Source organism: Balaenoptera acutorostrata, chromosome 6 (assembly GCF_949987535.1).
Source record: "Balaenoptera acutorostrata chromosome 6, mBalAcu1.1, whole genome shotgun sequence".
NCBI classification, from domain to species: domain Eukaryota; kingdom Metazoa; phylum Chordata; class Mammalia; order Artiodactyla; family Balaenopteridae; genus Balaenoptera; species Balaenoptera acutorostrata.
In genome coordinates, this window is record NC_080069.1 from 78,211,154 (window position 1) to 78,228,041 (window position 16,888).

A 16,888-nucleotide genomic window follows, 5' to 3' on the forward strand; every position below is an offset into this window, starting at 1 on the left:
ATCAAGCAAAGGTATTTACTATCAATTTCATTTAAGAAAGAGGAAGAAATATTTAGGCAAAAGAAGAAATATTTGAAGTCAAGAATGAGAATAATTTTACATAAAATAGGTAAGCAACAACGATTTACTGTGTAACACAGGGAACTGTATTCAATATCTTGTAAAAACCTGTAAAGGGAAATAATCTGAAAAATATATATATGTATGTATAATTGAATCACTTGCTGTATACCTGAAACTAACACAGTATTGTAAATCAACTATATTTCAATTTTTTTTAAAAAGAAAAAAAAAAAAAGAATGAGAATGATTTGAATTAGGAGGAATGTCAAGGCATACATTAATTTCTTCAAAATTATTCTGGTTTGTAGCATTTCCTTGTCATTCTTATTCTTTGTTCTGAGATAGAAGTAGTATTAGCACATAGTGGTTAAACATTCAACCCTTATGTGTTGAATTGGTAACCTACAAACTTGGTCTGAGAGATCATGGTGTGATATTAAACTCCAACTCATCTAGTTACCCAAGTAAATGAAGGCTGGAATTATAAGCATTATTAGAATTTGGGGATCAACACTGACATATGAGTAGATAAACCACAAGAAATGAGAATTTAGATAACTGTATTTATTTATTTTAAATTTATTTATTTATTTATTGGCTGTGTTGGGTCTTCATTACGGGCTTTCTCTAGTTGCGGCGAGCGGGGGCTACTCTTCGCTGAGGTGTGCAGGCTTCTCGTTGCGGTGGCTTCTCTTTGTTGCAGAGCATGGGCTCTAGGCATGTGGGCTTCAGTAGCTGTGGCATGCGGACTCAGTTGTTGTGGCTCACGGGCTCTAGAGCACAGGCTCAGTAGTTGTGGTGCAAGGGCTTAGTTGCTCTGTGGTATGTGGGGTCTTCCCAGACCAGGGCTCGAACCTGTGTCCCCTGCATTGACAGGCGGACTCTCAACCACTGCGCCACCAGGGAAGTCCCTAGATAAATGTAATTAAATGGCAGGCTATGAAATATATATGGCATGGTGCATCTTATCTTGATATGGAGAATTGCTGGATTATGGTCTCAGATGTGTGACAATGATAATTAAAAAGTAAGAATACATTTGGTAGCGGGAGAGCACTTTTCTGATACTGCTCACTGAAGCATTAACTGCTGTGTTTAGGTGAAGAGGAAGAGGAGGAGGAAGACAAACTACCTCGAAGAGAGAGCATGAGACCAAAGAGGAAACGGACCAGAGATGTTATCAATGAAGATGACCCAGAACCTGAACCAGAGGATGAAGAAACGAGGAAGGCCAGAGAAAAAGAGAGAAGGAGGAGGCTGAGGAGAGGAGCGTAAGTTAGTTCTTATCTGAAATTGTTTCTCATTCAGAAGTGACTGATGCTGAAAGAAGACCACTCCCTTTAGGCACTCCCTGGCCTTAAAATTGGTAATTAAAACTACTTTCAGAAAAACAGGCTTAATCTGCCATTTTACTCCACTTAGTTAAATGTATTTTGATATTAAAATAGAATTTTAAAATGAATATATATTAAGAATGGACTTATGAGAAATTCCCTTATGAGAGATCTAAATTGTCATAGGTCATTAACATATTTAGTTAATTTAAATATTTTAAAGTTATCCCATTAGTTAAGTGCATCGTTACTGAAGTTAAGTGAAAAACTCCTAAACAATGAACCCAAATCACTTATCTTACAGAGCAGGGGTTGGCCAACTATGGTTAATTCCAACCCAAGGGCTAAGAATGGTTCTTACAGTTTTAATAAAACTGTAATTTAAAAAAAACCAAAGAGGAATATGGGACAGAGCTGTATATAGCTTCCAAAGTCTAAAATATTAACTATCTGTCCCTTTACAGAGGATTGAGATTGTCATTTCCTTTTTAATATAACCCTGTGTCTTTCAGTTCTACCAGGCCAACGTTTTCCTGAGTGCTGTCTTTGTGTAGAAAAATATATTAAATGCTGTTTAGGAAAAATTCAAGAAAATAATTTTCTGGTCTTTGCTTTCTGGAAAATTGCAGATGGCAGGCAGGCAGGAAAAGTGTGCATGTAAAACACATTTACTGATAGAAAACCTAGACCCCTTGGAAAGGATTTAAGAGAATAGCTCCTCTGCCACCCCAGGTGGGGCATGGGAATCACCATGAGGTGATGGGATCTCCTCTGAGACAGTCCTAGGACTTTAAATGGTGAGGAACTTTCCAAGATAGCCTCCCAAGATGACACATTGCAGTATTCAATAACAAGCTATTATTTTCCTCTTCATAAGTAATTGTAATTAAATACAACTATGTGAACATTTTGTCAGGTAGAGAAGCTTAGCATTAATAGACAATGGTTCCTTTTTAAATAAGAGTAACCCTACCCATTTCTTCATTATATTTTTGTTGATTTGAGTTTTTAAATCTCTCTCCCTCTCTTTCTCTTCTTCCTTTTTCTCCTTCTCCTCCCCAAGTTCCTCTTCTTTCTTCTCTTTGAATACTAAGACATCACCTGCTTTACGTTTTGACTCTGGCATTTTTTATGTCTATCGTCTTTTCAAGTATTTTTATGCTTTGTTCTTTTCAAAAACAAAACACCCTTTTAAGTTCCATGTCTTATTGTGATTGTTATTGCTATTATTATGTAGTAATATTTCCTACTAGCAAAGCTTATGCTTTCTGACAGTGGTATTTCATTGAGAAAACATCACCAATAGACATATGCATGATATAGGTTGTGTTCCTCTCCACTTGTGCCTCAGAGATGTCCTTTTTAAAACATGACTTGGGTGGGAATTCCTCTGCTCTCCTGGTCTGTTCAAGGCCCTCATGTCAGTGCTCAACCTCTAGAAATAGGACCATATGAATCAACTGGGTCTTGGCCCCTGTTACTTGGGGCAATCTTGTCCCTGTGAAAGTGTCTGTCCTTAGCTGATCCTACTCTCATACTGATTCTGAGAAGCCAGAAGCACCCCTGGCTCCCTCCCTCCCCACTTCTCCACAGAGCCCAACTTGACTAAAATGAATTTTGTCTCCATAGGTTTTGCAAATTATATTATTACTGCCACAATTTGTACAACTATTCTAAATAGTGTCATAAATTATTTGTGATGATTGACAGTTCTGATCTCTATTTCAGGATCCACTTTCTATTGTTCATTTTGAAGATACGCACCTTTTTTTTTTTTTTTTGTAAAGAAAATGTATTAGCAAATATATTTTGAGAAAGATTAGAAGGCAAATCAGGGCACATTTATTTAGGTTAATTAATTCCTGATCCTCTTTTATTTAAATGTTCAATTGAAACACCTTAGGAAATTTCCCTTGCACTGACAAAACATTTGAAACCAACTAAATCCAAGGTTGTAATGTTAACTGTCTTTGGAGATGGTTAAAAAACACTGCCTCGTTTGGCATTTTGGAGTATTTCTAATAATATTACAGGCTTTTCTTGACCCAGTTTTAAGTGAATAAGTAATATGTTCATAGCACTGAGAAATTCAGCACGTTATACTTCCTTTTTCCTAACAACTGTTGTTTAAATAAATCAAACCTAAGATAGAAAGCCATTCTTACACAGATTAGCCCTAAATTTTAGAAGATAAAGCATGTCAGTGCTATGCCCTTTTAATATGATTAGCACTTTCTTTGAGTGGTTCCTAGAAAAGCAGTTTCCCTGTAATACCGTGTTTTAATTATACATTATTATATTTTTATTATGCAAAAAATGTAATATTTTAATTACCTGCATATTTGAAGGTAACTTAGCCGGCAACAACTATACCTTGTAGCACAGCATGATCTTCCTGGAGCAATCAACAATTAACAACAAAGACTTTAAAAATATACCAGTCTAAGATCATTTAGTGTAGGAATAAATGTCTTTCCATAACATTCTAATCTTGGAAGACATTGTTATATTTTAGTATATTTGATGGTAATCCTGTCATCCAGAAAAACTCTGTACATAAACATTTATTCAATAAATATTTATCCAGTTCCACTTCCGTGGAAGATAATTTGCTAATTTCTTTGGAAGATATGGATATGAATATGCGATTGCCTGCATTCTCTAGAAATTCATAATATAGTAAGGGAGAGGCCACTTAGACACAAGTTATTATGAAATAAGACAGTATAAATGTGCCAGAGAAGTACAAAGTGATTTAGAGTCTTAGAGAAAAGTATTCTCATAGGGATAATCAGAAAAGGGTATTGAAGACATTTCATATCATTTTTGAAGGAATCATAGAATTTGAATATGTTAAACATACAAAGTACTGGGTTTAAGATAGAAGGAAACTACATAAATAATGTTAGGAATGTAGAGAAATGTAGGGAAATAAGCTTTAGTTACATGGTAAATCCAAACATCAAATAGATCATTCTTTGTGAGTATTTTATTATGGTTGTACAGCACCATAGGATTTTATATAATAAACATCAAATAATTAAAATAGAAACAACGTAATGGCAATCAGAGTTGTATCTTAGTGGAGGGTATTTCCATAGTTCTCTCGAACCAGGATTACTATTCTAAGCAAAATGTCTGCATTGGTCAAAAAAACCCAAACTATCAATGACAAGTGTATTTTAGAGGGTTAATTTAAATTTTTGTTTCAGTAATCATGACCTGATTAAAAACTCTGGATTGGTAGGAAAGAAAGGAGATTGCGAAGTCATTTTATAAGGTGGGCTGTAAAATTATGGGTATGTCCTCCTATTATTCAGCTGAAACTTCCAAAAACATCTTTTGCCATAGCCCTACTGTGTGTGGTCATGAGTTTAGTGAACAACAAAATATGTTTCTGACTAACACTGAGTCAGATTACACTTTTTTTGTCAGTCAGGGTCTAGTTAGGAGAAAGAAACTCCAACAGTTAATTGAAGAGAAAGTATTTAATAAGAGGACTGTTTAATAGATATAAATAATTGCTAACTAGGTTACTGGAAAGGTGAAAGAGAACATGAAGTATCATGGTGACAGCAACTATAGGAAGCAAATAGCATACTAGGGGCTGGAGGAACAACGGAAAGAGGTTGGAATTAAAACTTAAAAGCGTAGAGGAGAGACGCACGGAGCTGAAACTATTGCAGAGGGGGGCGATGCTCAAGTGGTGCTGGTGTCTATGGGGAGAATGATGAAGCCGGTTCTGCTAGTGTTGGAAAAGTCGGCCAACTAGTTTCACCTGAAGCTATGGGAAGGCCCTGCAGCTCTTGGGGTGAAGAAGCATCACTAAAGAGTAGACATCACCACAGGAAGCAAACAGGAAACCAAAGGAAAGACCAAGTCCCTTCTTAGTGTCTTCTACGGGCAGCCGAAAAATGAGCCAACTGACAAACCAGAAATGTACCCTACAGAGTCACAGCCACAGCATCACAATATTAAGTATAGAGGGTAAATTTGAAGTTAAGTAACAACAGCTCATAACTGAAACACTCTATTACCAAAAAAAAAAAAAAAGAAATGATCTCTGCAATAGGGCATTACATTCCTCAATTTAAAAATCATGTTGTTCATGTTTAGATTTTGTTTTCTTTGAGTTTTGGACCCTTTGATATTTTTGCAATACTAGGAACACAGAAGAGAAAAGATACATCTCATTTGCTCAGTAAGAAACTAAATTCCTTTGAAGGCCTCTTCAAAGGATTCACTTCTACCAAATATACTTCAAGTTGAATTTTATCAATTGAAGTTTTGAGTTTAATTAACAGATTAAGTTACCTTTGAGGAATAGATTTTAAAATTTTTTTCTTATTTCAGTTTTTCTCTTTCTCTCGAGACAGGGCTAACAAATTTTTTAAGGGCACTTCAAAGACATGCTCACCTCTAATTTACTATCCTGGTTGAAAAATAAAGTTTTTAAATGAAATGTGGAATTGGTGGGGGAAGGTGTAGAGGGGAACAAAGAAGAGAAGAAAATATATTGATAGATCTGTAACTGTCTCCACACATTTTCTAGTTCTGAGAATTTGAGACTATGGACATAAAATGGTTTCAGTACTTCAGAATGTAAACACTGTTGTTTAAAGTTATAGTATTTCCAGAAATCCTGCATCAGTGTTCAGATACAAGCACTAAGGCTTGTGGATCTCAGCACACACCATATATAGCCAAGTTGCTATACATTGATCATCTGAGTATCTGATAGCATTCTTTAAGTTTGGAAGTCAAGCAAAACTTAACTTTACTAAAGGAGGTTTTTTTGGTTTTTTTTCTTAAGGGAAGAAGAAGAAGAAATTGATGAAGAGGAATTGGAAAGATTGAAGGCAGAGTTAGATGAGAATAGACAAATGATTGCTGCTGTCAAATGCAAGCCTTGGAAAATGGAGAAGAAAATTGAAGTTCTCAAGTATGATGCCACTTTTCAAAATTAGAAACATTTTCCCTGCTATTGATCTCCCAAATTCTCTGAGTATTACCTATATATTATAGATTATACTATATGTGATACATCATATATATAATACTCATTATATACAACTTTCATGGTCATATATACATATATAACTTATATATGTTACCTATCATATAGTTAACATATCATATATCATATATGTACATATACATATTCTATGTCATATCACTAGAGAGGCTGGGCTAATGATTATAAAAAAAAAATCATGATTAAATTCATTATTTGGAGTCTTACAACCTCAGATCACTTTTAATCATTTGTTCCTTGAACTGAGAATTTCCTTAGTTTAATACATTCATTAGTATCTCTCTGAAAGAGATAATATATTTGAATTTTACAAGTTTGTTGGACTGCACACTCTAGTTTCTCTGCAGGGTTCCAGCCTCAAATGATATATTCATGTGACAGCTCATATTAAAGCACAGAGAGGATGCTAAGCCAACAGAAGAGTAAACGGGATTCCAATTAAGGATTCCGCTAATAGCTATTCCCTGGTAACATGTAAGCGACCCAGTTTCACTCTTTTGTTGAGTCTTGACACACTCAGAGACACATAGATTTATAAACTCCTGATAAGAAAAGTCAAATGTTTATCCCTTTCCTGGGATCGGAAGCAGATTCGCCTCTGAGGATCACACTATATTTCTTTGCATGGTGGTTCGGGGAAGTGGGGCATGAATAAAAGGGACCATGTCTGTGATAACAGCCATGTTTGCGTCTCACAGATGTGATACAGATTGCATTTTTTACACAGAACAATTTTTATAAACTGGTAAATTTCCAAAGCTATCCCTCCACAAGCCTATTTAACTAATAACGTTAAACATTATAGTGTATCTATAATAATGTTAAAATTAAAGTGTTTTTGTCTCTGGTGATGAAAAAAGAACTGAAGCAGCTATCAGGATAATTCACTACTAATCCTGGCTCTGCAAGAGCTTGTGTGTTATTTAAGGAAATGGCTTAAACTTCTGGGGCCTCAGTTACCTCATATCCAAAATAAAACAAGATATTCCAGGTTTACCCTATGAGGTGGGAACCTAGGCATCATTTCTAACGTTATTGCTTTGTTTCGTGGAATAAGGTTTTCCAAGTTCCAAACAGTGGTCTTCCCAGAAAGCTTTTGGAACACCACACAACTGTAGGCTGGGAACTACTTATGCATGTGCTTGTACACCAGCCATAAATGAAGGCAAAGACAAGTAGCGTTTCTGGTTCCATGAAGCTATTAATGTATGTGCATATGCACGTGTGTGTGTGTGTCAAAGTAGTTTTCATTTAATGAAGTGATAATGATGCTAAATGATAGGTTTAGGAAATATCCTTACTTGGCAAAATAGAAGTTTGGTGACCTTATATTGGTTCCCAAAATATTGGTTGGGCCAAAAATTGCCCTCGGTATTTTAAGTAAAAATAAAAGACACATTTTTCATTTTCACCAAGAACTTTATTGAACAACGTATTCACCCTTTTGTTCCACTACCTTCTGCCATTTTTCAGACAACTTCATAATTCCATCTTCCCAAAACTTATCTTTTTGAGCAAAGAACTGTTCCAGGTACCTTTTACAGTCTTCCAGGGAACTGAAATTTTTTCCATTAAGAGAATTTTGTAAAGACCAAAATAAATGGAAATCCGAAGGTGCAATGTCTGGTGAATGTGGCAGATGAATCAGAACTTCCCAGCCAAGCTGTAACAGTTTTCGCCTGGTCATCAAAGAAATATGCGGCCTTGCATTATCCTTATGGAAGATTATGCGTTTTCTGTTGACTAATTCTGGATACTTTTCGTGGAGTGCCGCTTTTAGTTGGTCTAATTGGGAGCACTACTTGTTGGAATTAATCGTTTGGTTTTCCAGAAGGAGCTCATAACAGAAGACTCCCTTCCAATCCCACCATATACACAACATCACCTTCTTTGGATGAAGACCGGCCTTTTGTGTGGTTGGTGGTGGTTCATTTCACTTGCCCCACGATCTCTTCTGTTCCACATTGTTGTACAGTATCCACTCTTCATCTCCTGTCACAATTGGTTTTAAAAATGGAACATTTTCGTTATGTTTCAGTAGAGAATTGCATGTGGAAATATGGTCAAGAAGGTTTTTTTCGCTTAACTTACTTGGAACCCAAACGTCAAAGTGATTAACATAACCAAGCTGGTGCAAATGATTTTCAGCACTTGATTTGGATATTTTGAGTATGTCGGCTATCTCCTGCATGGTATAAAGTTGATTGTTCTCAATTATTGTTTCTATTTGGTCACTATCAACTTCAACTGGTTTATCTGACCATGGAGCATCGTCCAGCGAGAAATCTCCAGCACGAAACTTTGCAAACCACTTTTGACACATTCGATCAGTCACAGCACCTTCTCCATACACTGCACAAATCTTTTTGTGTGTTTCGGTTGCATTTTTACCTTTCTTGAAATAATAAAGCCTGATATGCCGAAAATGTTGCTTTTTTTCTTCCATCTTCAGTATTAAAATGGCTACACAAAAATTCACCAATTTTGATAAGTTTTTTTTTAATGCATGCTGATATGACAGCTGTTACATACAATCTAACAAAATTGTTTCAAATGAAGTTAAAGACAACTAAGTGCTGCTAGAGCCATCTTATGGAAAAATCCGAATGAACTTTTTGGCCTACCCAATATGTTTTGAAATATTGCTGACCATGAAATTCCCAAACCTGGGAACCACAGGTAACTGTATATAGAAAGTTGTAAAATTGGAAAGTGATAATATTGTGAACTGTCAAAGTGTGGTGTGAAACTGCATAAAAATGCCAAGAAATATATCCTTCCTTTCCACCTGCGTGGAGGTGTAGAAATACCCCTCACTCTTCTTTGCCTGCATCTTCCATATAGGGCAGTGAAGAAGGGATGGGTTTCAGTCTTGAGTTTGAATCTCAGATCTTCCGTTTAATGCCTGTGCAAATTTGAATGAATTGTGTAGTCCTCTGACCTTGGGTTTCTTATGAAATTTTACTAATTTACAGGGCTGTTGGAATCATAAATTGAGTTATTTCATATGAAACACTTAGCAGGGTGCCAGAACATAGCACAAAGCTGGGAAACACAAGTTGTAATTATTATTTCATCCCAGGACAGACTCAGTGTTGTCTGATTCCCTGCAGTGTGACAGGAGAGATGGGAAGGGTACAGGACCTGGCAGGACTAGGTGGGAGCAGACTTAGCCATAGGCAACCCCGGGAGCCTTGGGGGATGGTGGCACATTGGTACAGCAGTCTGGATGGACAACTGATTTTGATGCTCCAACAAAGAAAAGAGGGTATCTTGACAGTTTGGCAGAATCCACGGTCAGCCGCTTTCAGATCTTCCAAAACGTACCCACAGGGTAATCTTCTGGCAGATTCCAGGTCCTGGGGCCTTAGGCTGGAGTCCAGGGATAAAGCCATTTTTAGAGGTGGGGAGAGATAAGGATTGGGATGGAAGGAAGGGCAATACCACGCCCTATTACTAGGGTAGAAGTTGAAAATGGGGAGTCTGCGGCTGAATCTAGACTACAGGTGGTTTTTATTTGGCCCACATGCTTTTTGTTTCTTTTTCTTTTATTGTTTTTTAAAAACTGTGATTAAATATACGTAACATAAAATTTACCATTTTAATCATCTGGGGGTGTATATTTTTATTGAAATGTTTTTTCTTCGTTGTTAAATTTTAAAAAGTGGGAGATTCCAGATTTTAAAAATCCAGATGTTCAGCTTCTTTTCTTTTTTTTTTTTTGGTTGGGGAAACTAATATAATTCATAGGCAAGAATTGTGATTTCAACTTTAGCTCACAAAGGCCTTAACTTCATCTGCCATTGTGAAGGAATGAGGGGTTCCACACAAGAGGACTTTTAAGCGTGTGTACTCATCCACTAATACACACTTCAATCATTTGAAGTGTGTATTCACCAAAAACTCAACCAAAGCAGAGACCTTTAGTTCTTGTATGTTACAGGTATCTTGGGTACATTGATTTTCTCATCCAAAGAATGGAGAGTCTGTAGGCAATTAGTACAGCTGAATTTTGTTGATCCAAATGTAACATTGACATCCAATTTTTCTACTATTTAATAAGAGTCCCCTAGGTATCAAGCATTATGCTGTGACCTTAGACAAGTTTCTTAACCTCTGCATCCTTGAGTTTATCCTCTATAAATAGGGGTAAAAGTAGTAGTACTTCATAAAGTTCCTGAGAGGATTAAATCATTTAATAGACCTAAAGCACTTAGAATGATGCCTGTCACATAGTAATCATTTTCTACATCTTCTTATATATCATCTTCTTCTTAATTGCATTTCATTATGCACTACTTTCTCAAGTATTATCAGTCAATGTATCACATATGGTAAGACACACTGAATTAGTTTCCCCAGCTTGCCAAAGTATCCTAGCCTCCAAAAATTTTTGATAAACAGCAGCTTACCTAACTTGCACTATTTAGAATTTTAGCTGTCAGTGATAGCTATTTTTCAAAACTTGTTATTAGACTATCCATAAATATATGATCTTTGAAAACTGATTAAAAGAAGAAATTCATTAATTATGACTTAAAATTATTTAGGAATGCTTTTAAATATATTTGACCTACTACATTAACAGTAAAAAGAAAGCAAATATGCACATGATAAGCACAAAATAAGCTTAATTTGAGAAGTTTGTCCTTGTTTTGGGAAAGTATCATACAGATCTCAGATAAGGTACTAATTATGAAGATAACCCTTAACTTTATCATGTTTATAATAAGAGAAGCAAGGTATTTTTGAAGACGTTTTTATGTATATAACCAAGAAATGGCAAGTAGAACACTACTTCGGGGGACTTAAGCTTGTTGCTATAGAATAAAAATGGTTACACCTTATTAAAATGCATATACTGAAAGTAATGTTTGGAGAACATTATATTAGAATATCATAAAAAATTAGATGAGCTGAAGAAAGGGGAATAGTTTTATGTATTCAATATAATGTGTCTAAGATTCCCTCTGTCCTGAAAATTAGAAACTTTTAAGTTAAATATAAATCACTTCTTTCAAAGAGTCATATTAATTATGCTTTTGTAATATATATATACACATATATATGTATATACTATTATACATATACATACATATTTACACTCAAATATCTATAAAAGATACATGATTCTTTGGCTGAATTAAGTTTTATATTTTATGCACTCACTATTATAGTGTTTCTTGACCAGTGGTTGGTCACAGTGATCGGGAAAGCTTAAAAGGGAGGCTATGGAAGGAAACTGTGAAATAGTAAGACTCCAAGTCAACTCAGCAGAAAGACTAGTTCACATAGGAGTATAATATGCTCTGTGGGTGACCTCACCTAAGTTGTGTTGCCAAATGCTCAGGAGAGACTCCAGATCTAAGTTTATCTTGTGGCAAGAGATTAAATTTACCAGGTAGTTATCCGCAGAGCTCACTGAACTGCCATCATTTAAAATTTCTTGCCCACTCTTGGATCAAAAGGCAGAACACACTGTTCTAACAGAAAACTAAGGCTTTCTAGTATTCCTAAATATCACCACACAAAATTTTGAAAAAAATATTTCACAATACTTAGAAATGTTGACCAGGGGCTAAATATGAACACACAGGTGTTGTGCAGAAAGATTTTACCAAACCTTTCAAAGCAGAATGGCTCCTCTCACTCTGAGGCAGTGCCCTGTGAATCCTTCTGTTTCACAGTATTCAGAATTCATTAAACATGTTTGATTAGAATGCACATGAACCAAGCAAAATTAGCACAGTATGTCTACCAATCCCTGAATGTTAGTATATCTAAGAATATGAGATTGTACTTGAGGTTCATGGTGGAAATATCTCCTTTCTTAAGGAAATTTCTGCAAACCGATGCCTGGAGTGCCTTTCTCTGCCTACTCAATTTTATCAGTCTTTTAATGTCCAGTTTAATTCTTATGTCATCTACAATGTCTTCAACAAGCTCTCAAGCCTCCAGGGCCCTCTCCCTTTTCACTTCAAGGCTGCCTAGCACTGTTGTGTAACAATTTTATGGGCCTATATCTCTTTTTTCTTAATGGAGTTAAAGCTTCAGAAAGGAATCTACATGTTTCTTTCAGTTTTTTCAAAACACTTAACTCACTGCTAAAAACATAAAACACACTCAATAAATACTTAGAAAAAATGGCTAAGTAAAAAGGAGAATTAAAAAATTACAGAAATAAAATAAATTTACTTATTGATCAGAATTTGATAGGTCCTTCTTACATCTATGTATAGCAATCTGTATTTTCAGTGCTATTTCTACCTTCTTCTGAGTATAATTTTCCCACAGTGAAGGAGGGAGAGGATACACTGATGTTTTGCAAATCTTTGGTGTTGAGAATAGTTGAGGTAAGATTTTAGATTTAACTTTGCTTGTTACTCTTCAGCTCTTGATCTTAAGATTCATTTGTGGCTTTAAGGACACATTCTCCCTAAATCTCATTTCTGCTCAAAAGCCAAAGCAATAACAATAGACTGGGATATACCTCGATGTCTTAGGGATATGGCCTAGAACTCTGCAGCCCACGTAATGCCACCCCTACTTTCAGGGGTATTGTTTTAGGTATGTTCATTGATATGCATGCTCATTGATGCATTAAAACAAAAGACAAAAATCAAAATAAAATAAAAAATCCTTGATATAGAGCTTAATAAGAAGGTCTGGAGAGAGATTAATAAAGTTACTATTACAGATTGTTTTAGATGGAGAAAGAATTCTTTACAGCAACTTAGTTGCACATTGTCTCTGCTGATAACGTTACAAATCTTAGAATTTTTTGGTGTCCTTGTATGGCAGAAAACCAGTTTATGCTGTGACCAATATCTAAAACTCAGCACAAACTATTAGCTCCTGGGGAAATCTATATTGTCTTCTTTCCCCTCTCCTATAATACAAAGGAAAATTATTAACCATAAATTGATTTTTAAATTAACCAGGTAGAGCAGAATTAGGAAAAGATTTAATCAGCAAGTAGAAAGAGGATCTAGTGTGCTTTCTTTCTTTATTAAGCTACTAAAACCCAGCTATGTTGTTTCTCCCTTGATTCATCTAAAATTACTCTGAGATGCTTTACTGACCTCTAGGGTACAACTAAAATATGTTTGAGTTTTTATTTGACATTTAAGCCAGCCATGAAAATTAGCATTGTTTCATAGTCCAGGGAACAAAGAAGTTATCCTAGGTCTGGAGAATTTCTATGGCTAGTAACTTTGAATTTAATACAGATTTGACCTACCCAAGCTTTGCTTTGGTTATTTACCAACACCAGCAGCTGGCTTTGACACATCTCCATGAATGTCATCAGAGCTGATGAAAAAATTGTCTTAAGAACTCTTTGTGCACAGATCATTGTTATGTTTATTGCTGATGAAATGTTTAGAAGTCTTGGTGCTCTCTCTCTGTCTCTCTCTCCATATATATATATTTTAAACTGTGAAATCTGTGAAGTGGTGCTATTAAAAGGAAGCACACCAAAATAAGCCACATATATAGGGTAAGAGGGTATGTGAATATACAGCCAACATTTTTGCTTGTTCTTTGTTGCTTGTTTTCAGATTGTTTCAGACGTTTTAGTCAGTTACTCTTTAGGGATATAAGATAAAGAGTGAGCTAGGGACTTGAAAAATAAAGTTATTCACCAAAATAAATTTATCAAGCTTCAAAATATGTAGAGTATTACCAATGCAAGGGGACACCAAAATAATCATATTTAATCATATTTGATATAGTAGCTTTTTAGCCCAACCTCCAACAACTTGCTTGGCCACGTAAAAATCTCTTAAATTTACTACTCTCAACAAATAATATTTGGTTTAGTTCCGAATTTGGTCCTCAACTAGTTGCACGTTGGAACCATTTAGGGATGTTAAAAAGTACTGATGCCTATGTCCCACCCCTAGAGATTGTGACTTAAGTGGTCTGGGAATGGGGACACCTGGCCTTTGAAATTTTTAAAAGATCCCACAGGTGATTCTGAGGTGTAGGAAGTTTAGGAACCACAGCCAGACTATCATCTAGTCTTCTTGTAGGTGTTCATTCATTACAATAGCATTTGTTGAAACTCACTTCTGTGCCAGGTGCTATATTAAATATTGGGAAATTAGAACAAAAGACATGGACCTTGCTTTCAGAAAATCCCAGTGCAGTGGTGCAAATGGACCGTGGGTTAACTACAATACATGAGGTAATTACTACATGAAGGTCAGAGGTTAAGTCACCCTGACCTGGGGCTGGAGGCGAGTGTTAGAAAGGAAAATCAGGAAAGCCCTTATGGAGGAGCTGTAGTGTTGGCCTGGCTGTTGAACTGAAAATGGAAAGGAAGAGAACAGGTGGAGAAGACGGGAAGGGCATTCCAGAAAGAGGAAACAGCTGGTATAAAGGCATTAGAAATCAAGCTACGTCCAGCCTCTCATTTTGTTTTCCTCTAATTTATCTTGCACATCATTGTCGCAACATTTTTCATGTAGCACACCGCACTGCACTTATCAGTTTCCTGCTAACAAAATGCTCATGGATCCTTACAGAGATCAGAGTGAATTCTGTACTGCTTAACTTGGCATCAGGGCATGCCAACTCCTCCTCTAAAGCACTTAGACTGTTTTCTTCATCACCCACCTGAAGACCCCAGGTGCACTTCCATCTCTTCACCATTGCTCACACCATTTCCCTATGCTGTCATGTCCTTGCTGCAATGTTGACCATGTAGCTGAATCCTCCTTTTGTTCAAGGTTCTTTCTAACCACCCCACTCTCTCATCTGAATCTTTCAGCACTTAATTTTACTGTTTATTCATTTGGTAGTAATTAGATGATGCCCTAAATATTTATCTATGTCTTAGCTTTTTGATGGAATTAGAAATGCCTTACACAAAACCATAGAACCACATTCTTTTTTTTTTTCTTCATACGGCACAGTGCCTTGAAACAAATACAAATCTATATTTTATTACTGTAAACAAAACTGTATGATAGTATTATAAGTTTAGAAAATAGAGGAACTAATTATTTGCATAATTGCCCAGTCTTTGGCCATTGACACACACGATTTTTACATAGTTGTAAAGATAGTGTACAAATCGTTCTTTATTCTGAAGTTTTACTCAAGGTATCATATACATTGCCCAGAAAAATAATAAATGTCTTTGAATAATAATCAAAAGTACCATTTACCCCTGGTATACCAAGAACTGCTTTGTTTATGTTGTCTCAACTTTTACATGTCCTTATACCAATCCCATGAGGTAAATAATGATGCTATTCTGGGAAAACGACATACGAGCTCAATTCCTAAGCTGAGCTATGCCGCTTACTCTTTGGGTAAATTTGGACACTTCTTTTACTGATCTAATCCTCAGTTTCCTCATCTCTGAAATGGGGATAATAATAGTTCCCACCTTGCAGGATTTGGTGGGGATTAAAGGAGATGATGGACATAAATAGTGCCTGGCTTATGGCAAACATTCAGTATGTTAGCTGTCATTGCTGTTACTGTTGCTGGTCACATTTTATAGGCGAGAAAGCTTGGGATCAACAACATCTCCCCAAGAGCACACAGCTAGTATGTGACAGAGCCAGGACTCAAATCTGTGTCTCAATTGTAAGATACAGATTGCAGACCTGAATAGAATGTGGTCCTAGTCAAGGGAGAGAGCTCTCTTTTTGTCTCTTACCGCAGACTCCCCAGCTGTCCAAGCATCCTGAGCTCTCTGCAACAGCACAGCGTGGCTGGAGCAGGACTCGGGCTGGCACCACCAATACCTCCTCCCTGGCAGCACCATAGCTGGGGCTTCTGCAGCCGGACACTCGGGCACTCTCATCAGGTCTCAAATGTAAGGCTGAATTCTCTCCTGCTCTTCTGGTAACAAGACCGATTCCCACTATTCTCACATCTCACTAGGGTCACAATCTAAAGGGAAATGGACTGGCTTTCTGCAGGGTTTTGCCTGGAAGTATCTAGTCCTTTCTCAACTTTTTAATTTGGAGAGTCAGCGTAAAAATTAAAGTCAGCCCTGTTAGTACTATTGCTATTAATAATAGTTACTATTTATAGTGCTCTTCCTGTTTGCCATGGATGCATTACATACATTGTTACTAAACACATCACATACATTATTTCCTATAATGCATACAACAACCCTATGGAATAGCTATTACTGTCTCTGTTTTATAGATGAAACAACTGAGCATCTTAACCATTATAACTGCTGCCACCAGCATCCCCGTTATAAAAGCACATGTTTTGAATCCTCAGTTCCAGTATTAGGATGACTTAAAATAATTCTGCCAGTCTAATTATGGAGTTATATTATCTAGAAAGGCCTATAATCCTTATTTTCAATCCCTGTATATTAGACTGTCTTCTTACCTCCTCAACTTTCTTTCAATTACTCAGTAATATTTTAGGAAAAGTCAGAGTTCTGACTTTTAGTCAATTTAAATTGGTCAACTTTTTT

General features: G+C 36.2%; 1 protein-coding gene across 10 annotated transcripts in view; it reads left to right on the top strand.

Annotated features, from left to right (window-relative positions):
• TMC1 (transmembrane channel like 1) overlaps positions 1–16,888 on the top strand; it is a 379,606-nt gene that overhangs the window by 281,439 nt on the left and 81,279 nt on the right. For 8 of the 10 annotated variants that reach the window (XR_009008543.1, XM_057547720.1, XM_057547721.1 and 5 more), the window contains 2 exons: positions 1,163–1,334; positions 6,211–6,339. Coding sequence is in view for 9 of the 10 variants with exons in the window: in XM_057547720.1 (XP_057403703.1) it covers positions 1,163–1,334; positions 6,211–6,339 (301 nt within the window). In the remaining variant the exon portion in view is untranslated. Of the gene's footprint in view, positions 1–1,162; positions 1,335–6,210; positions 6,340–16,888 lie in introns of those variants that run through there. The other 2 variants (XM_007182271.3, XM_057547726.1) reach the window with 2 other exon arrangements.